At 47.5% G+C, this 6,204-nt stretch overlaps 1 protein-coding gene and 1 long non-coding RNA gene across 13 annotated transcripts in view; one reads left to right on the plus strand and one right to left on the minus strand.

Annotated features, from left to right (window-relative positions):
- The window catches only part of LOC142464831 (sodium/glucose cotransporter 1-like), a 34,950-nt gene extending 32,229 nt beyond the window's left edge, over positions 1-2,721 (plus strand). Inside the window, exons 14-15 of the mRNA XM_075568440.1 lie at positions 347-455; positions 1,939-2,721. Of these exons, the coding sequence (XP_075424555.1) occupies positions 347-455; positions 1,939-2,150 (321 nt within the window). The 3' untranslated portion in view covers positions 2,151-2,721. The remainder of the gene's footprint in view (positions 1-346; positions 456-1,938) is intronic.
- The window catches only part of LOC142464833 (uncharacterized), a 45,555-nt gene extending 39,682 nt beyond the window's left edge, over positions 1-5,873 (minus strand). For 4 of the 12 annotated variants that reach the window (XR_012787730.1, XR_012787728.1, XR_012787736.1 and 1 more), the window contains exons 1-3: positions 5,717-5,873; positions 4,935-5,016; positions 4,673-4,777 (exon numbers count right to left, since the gene is read on the minus strand). This is a non-coding gene — a long non-coding RNA (uncharacterized LOC142464833). The other 8 variants (XR_012787733.1, XR_012787731.1, XR_012787735.1 and 5 more) reach the window with 7 other exon arrangements.
- Positions 5,874-6,204: the final 331 nt, after the last annotated feature.

Raw genomic sequence — 6,204 nt, forward strand, 5'->3', positions numbered from 1 at the left:
TTTTCTCTATTTTCTGATGCATTTTATGGATTAACATTACTTGCAAAATAAAATGTAACAGTTTTTCATTTAATAATCAGTTGTTGAGATACAAGAGCTTCCAGATCACAGAGTCTGCGTTGTCCTTCTTCTGGCCTCTCTCCATAGGTCCAGTAGGTGTTGCTAGAGGGCCCTGGGAGATGAGAAGCTCTGAGCCGCCGGTGTTCAGCTTTGTATCTCTGACAATGGGCATCAACTACAACAACAGATCCCAGATATCTCACTGATATCACTTAGATACCACACAGATATTACACAAGAGTGTGACATACTAAAATCTTTTACTCTGACTCTCCTCTTGTGACAGCTTCACCGTCTGTGCTGGGCCCTGAGAAATAGCACAGAGGAACGAGAGGATCTGGTCACATATGACTGGACAAATGAAGGGGAGTCAGAAGACGAGTCTCTGTATGAAGGTCAGTATTTAGGCACAAACACAAAAGGACAATGTTCAAAGGCGATAATAATGTTGGTGATATCATAGAGCAGGCCTGCACAACATACGCCCCGCGGGCGGACACCCTGTGCGGCCCGCGACGGCTCCCTCCACCCCCCCCCCCACTTCACCCCTCCTTCCTGGTAGGAAAGTCAGGAGCGCGCTCCAGTAGTGTGTGAGTGCGCTCCCCCCCCTCTCCTGCTCTAGCAGTGTAGCGCGACCCGGAACTTCTGGGGTCTGCTGCTAGAGCGCACATCCCTCGCTCTTCTCCCTGCCACCATTTCTTGCCTCCGCTGCCGCCACCACCTCTGCTGCTGCCGCCGCCATCAGGTAACATGGGGGGGGGGGTAGTTCATCCATGAGGGGTAGTTCATCCATGAGGGGTTTTAGGGGCTGCTGAAATGGGTTGGGGGGCTGCTGAAATGGGCTGGGGGGGAGAGAGATGTGAGATGCAGGGGGGGAGAGAGATGTGAGGTGCAGGGGGGGGTGAGAGATGTAAGGTGCAGCGGGGGAGAGAGATGTGAGGTGCAGGGGGGGAGAGATGTGAGGTGCAGTGGGGGGAGAGAGATGTGAGGTGCGGGGGGGAGAGAGATGTGAGGTGCAGTGGGGGGGAGAGAGATGTGAGGTGCAGGGGGGGAGAGAGATGTGAGGTGCAGGGGGGGAGAGAGATGTGAGGTGCAGGGGGGGAGAGAGATGTGAGGTGCAGGGGGGGAGAGAGATGTGAGGTGCAGGGGGGGAGAGAGATGTGAGGTGCAGGGGGGGAGAGAGATGTGAGGTGCAGGGGGGTGGGATGTGTGTGGTGTGCAGGGGGGTATTATGTGTATAGGTGAGGGGGAGAGATGGGGTATGAGAGATCGATGGGGAGTCTCGCAAAGGTTGATGAGGGTTTTTGGGGGAGATATGAGGATGATGATGAAGGGTGCTGGAGTATACATGAGGATGATGATGATGATGATGATGAAGGGTGCCGGGGTAGATATATGAGGATGATGATGATGATGATTTTACCCGTGCGGCCCAAAACATTTTTCCTTGGAGCAGTTTGGCCATTCTCACTGTACAAGTTGTGCAGGCCTGTCATAGAGTGACTTTACCAGAATCAGTTGAACCTCAAGAGGCACGGAATACCCTGTATGTGTAGTAGACAGAAGGGTGAAAGTTAATAGCACCACGGGGAGACGGGTTGTAGAGTGCAGGGTATGGGAAGGTTAATCGGTTTAAAGCAAGATGTCCTATGTACACCTCATAAAAGTCTGCTGAAGTCACTTGTAGAAAGGTTAGTGTATGCATGGAAGAGCGGGTGGATAAAAAATGCTTTGGGCAGAAACGGGATTTCTGAGTGGTTAAGATAATGGGAATAAATGGTGTACAGTGTGAGGTTTTACAGTAAGGACAATGGACACACGGGCGGGTGAAGAAGTCCTTATCTGCCTCCAACATCTTTGCTACTTTGTTTGCTACAGAGGAAAAGAAGCAGAGCTGCTGGAGGAAATCCTACAACTGGTTCTGCGGCTTCGATGACAAGAAAGCTCCCAAACTGAGTGAGGAAGAGAAGAAGGCCCTGGAGAAAACGATGACAGACACGTCCGAACGGCCGCTCTGGAGGAACGTGGTCAACATCAATGGCATCATCCTATTGGCTGTGGCCGTGTTCTGTCATGCCTACTTCGCATAGAGGTGTTCTTGACCACGCATAATAACACTAGCTCACCGTGCTCTGTTCTCCCACCTCCAAATCAGATCAGAAATTCATGAGAGGTGTAGAGACGGGATGTGCCATAATGATGTGTACGTGAAAACCACTTATCCCTTATCTCACTTATCTCTTGTAAAAGGGAAAAATTACAAATGTGAGAAGCAAAAGTGATTTATACCAGAAAATGCGTATTGTAGGGGAAGTGCAACATGAATGGATTCTGCGGGTAACTACCCTACTGGCAATGCATCTCATGCACATTCTACACCATGCCCAGGCAGACAATGCCATCTGGTGCATGCAGGTAATGGACCACATCCATGCAGTGCTGCATGCTGGCGCAATGTCTCACACCTCGGTGCAGAATATATGGCCAACAAGGACTGATCTCCGCAGATGTCAGCCTGTTTATAGACGAGCAGACGCATCTTGTGAGCATTGGAGTTGTATTGGGTCCCCCTGGAACGAATGGATCCTGTCTTGTGACAAATTCTATTTCTTTTATGGAAGACAATAAAATCCTCATATTTTTATTAAAAGGAAAATGTATTTTCTTGTTTCCGAGCGGAGTTCTTGCGGTTCTGTGATAAGAGAGGCGCAGAGTAGAGAGGGGAGGGAGTTGTGTGGGGGAGATGTTAAGTTATGGGTCTACTGATAATCAGAGGTTTCCTATAGCAAGACTATTCCCTAAACCTCTCTACAGAATATAAGTTTGAGGTCTCATTTTTCTGCTTAAAATATGAAAATGTTTTATCCAAAATGGTATTGTTATTAGTGACCGTGTATAATGTATTTTTATATATGCGAAGTATGATTGTCAAATATGTCGGGAATGTTGCACCATTCTTTCCCCCCCTTCTTACCCACCTCCTCTCCTCTTTATTTCTGTACCCTCCCCCCCCCCCAACAACTATTGGAAACTAATAAAAAACATAAGTGAAAAAAAATAATATATATATGAAAATGTGCTTTCAGTAGCCCCCCTAGGAAAGAAGCGACCAACCTTTCCCTACAACACTTTGTTCCACATTTTCTCTCCTCTATACTGCGGTTCCTTTTCCTCCTAGGCTCTCATAATAATAATAATTTTATTTCACATAGCGCGTTTCTCCCAATGGGACACAAAGCGCGTCACAATTACAGTATAGCGCGTGGTACGCTGCGCACAGGATTATTACAGACACAGTACCTTATAATTCTGATATGATACCTCCGTCCCTTCGGACTTTAAGAATCTAAATGCCTGCATCTTCTTTTCCTTTTCCTCCCCTACCTGTTTATTTAGCTACATTGGTTTAGACTTATTTCTTTTATATTTATACACTGAGAAGTGTGCTGATATAATGAGCTTGTTCTCTCAAATTCCACATGTTGCCTTACACAATCAAAATACAGAAACAATATAACGGAAAGGGAGATGCTGATACAATACAGGGATACCAGCGCCGTCCAAAAAACAACACCACAGGGAGGAGGTATCTGTCCCAAACAGCTTACAATCTAAATAACTCTGAAAATTTAATGTAATATCCCCACAGCAGTTTATATGAAATCCCATGATATATTTGCAACTCTGTAATTTTGGTTGCCTCCAGTGTCCTGTCTGTAACAGCGAATGTACACGTGACACATTCACACAGTGGCAGAATATTAAGATTAAAAAAGGATCACTTGTAGGACAACACATGTTTATATGATCAGGTGCCCATGTGGGTTACTGTACTAACCCTTGGAGAAAGCCAATAGCGAAACGTGCGTCACCTACGTCACGTACTCTCCGATAGCACAGCTGACAGAGGGCTGCACGTTACACTGCAAGCATCTGCGACTGCTCAACAAGCAAACGCCGGCAATACTCCGGTGCCTCAACCTAATAAAGGTCAAGCTCAGCCGTAGTGATGGGGCTACCCAACCTCCCCCCTCCTCTAGAGCTTAGGGTTATGTACGTAGGGAAGGTACTATCCACACTGGGTCGTTTTCTGGCATCTGCTGCCTACACTGATGTTACGTACTCACAGGTGATTGTGGCTGCACGCCACTTGATGCACTACACCCTGTGAAACTGCACCGCACAGAGGTAAACTGCGTTTTCCCGGTATATATCCCCCAGGCAGTCTCAAACAGGACCTCCACTACCTACGAGGCATGTGTCTCATCAGTGAAGCGCACGCCTATTGCTGTTCTAGTAACGGACATTTACACTACCTATCAATTAGTGATATATGCAAAACCGAATATAAGCTCAAGGAAAACACAATAAACTATAACAAATGAATAGCAATAAAAACGGAGCAAACATCGGGTTAAGGGAGGATGTAATCAAGCCCTGTAGCAATATGAATAAACAGGAGGATAGGAGGAGACACATATAGAGAGGAAAATGAAGTAAAACAAAGAGAACACTCATAAGAGGACTGCTTATGGTTCTCAGTGAATGTCCAGCGCTTGTGTCTTAACCCTGTGTCTCCGGTATGCCCGGTGTGGAGTACTCAATTACTCACAAGGTTTCACCGTCCTGCTCCTCCAGCTGACAGGGCACTTGTCAGCTATTACAGAGATCCTCCATGACCCCCGGACCCATCTTCTTCAATCATGCGCAGCAGCACCTATCAAAATTAGTCCATTAATCAGAACACGGCAGCCAGCCACGGGGACCGGGGGGGGGGGGGGGAAGGAACACCTCCCCCCCGGGCAGACAGCCACAGGAGGGGGACACACCGCGCGAGCAGGAGGAGCAGCAACATACACCCACCCATTACTTACCCGTGCAGGTTTGAAGTCCTGGCAAGTCCATCCTGCGTCACGACTGGGTCAGTACACGTGGACAGAACGCCGGGTATATAAGCTAGAATATATAAATATATATGAGATAGATAGATAGAAGTGTTATCAAGAAAGGCATGGATCCTAGTGTACTAGTTTCACATTGTGTGGATCATGGGCATCTAATTTCTGCCCTTAGGGCCATTGGCACTGAACATATACACACACAAGGGGTTTCCTTGATAGAGAGACTGCGCCCCTAAGAAGAGAGGCATATTGGATATATGAGCTGCGCAGTAATGGCGGAGGTTTGGATGGACGTGTAAGTTGCTTCATTGAACGGAGATAACATTGCTTTATACTTGTGTTGTCGGCTGCCGGTTTTTCCCTGCCGCGGATCCGCTCCGGATTAAAGGCTGGTGTTATTGGTTATTAACATGCCAATGGATGAAGGTTTTCTATTATTGTTTGTTACTTTTCTCAGAAATAGAATGATAGGACTGAGCATTTCTGTGACTGATCTCCTACTCAGCAGCTCTGTGCTACACTGTGTCAGTGGCTGTAATTACCACCTGTGATTTAATCTGTGTGACTGATACTATAGATACTATGTATATTAGTGTAACCCCCCAGTTCTATATTATTTATACCGCTCTTTGACCTTTTATAATATCAGCCCCTTAGAGGTGATATATTCCTGCTATATATGGTTTGTATACATTGTTAATGTGACTGTTTTTGCGTCACGGTGTCTGTTTGCACTTGGCGGGTGTTGTTTTTACCTTCCTCCCTCAGCTTTACCATGACGGCACGAGGTAAACCGTTTGGTCGGGGCTCTTGTTGTCAAGGTGATGGCGTGGTGACGCCACCGCGTTACGTGGTTTGTGGGCAGCGTTCTGTCGTCATCTCGGGGGGCGGAACTAAGCGGCTGGTGGGCGGGGCTACATGGATGGCAACGGTGGGTTGACGTTGTTTGGGTGGTTAGGGTGTATAATCTGTCACGGAGCTCTGACGCAGATACCTCCGTGTAATGTGACCGGTGAGGGGTGAGAACGTGTCACCGACATCCAACAGTCATTGGTCTGTTTCCATAGCAACCGCGGGAGATCATAGAAGCTTCTGTTTCCATGGTAACAGAACAGGAGCTAGTGATGCTGCAGTGGGGATGCTCCTGGTACCCGCATGTGTTCCTCTTGTACGTGCTCCTGGTTTTGAAGCTGCTGGCAGCAGTTGGTATGCGTGTTTGACCCCTTCACTGCCAGAAAGCAGC

The sequence above is a fragment of the Ascaphus truei genome, chromosome 13 (assembly GCF_040206685.1).
Source record: "Ascaphus truei isolate aAscTru1 chromosome 13, aAscTru1.hap1, whole genome shotgun sequence".
Lineage (NCBI taxonomy): Eukaryota > Metazoa > Chordata > Amphibia > Anura > Ascaphidae > Ascaphus > Ascaphus truei.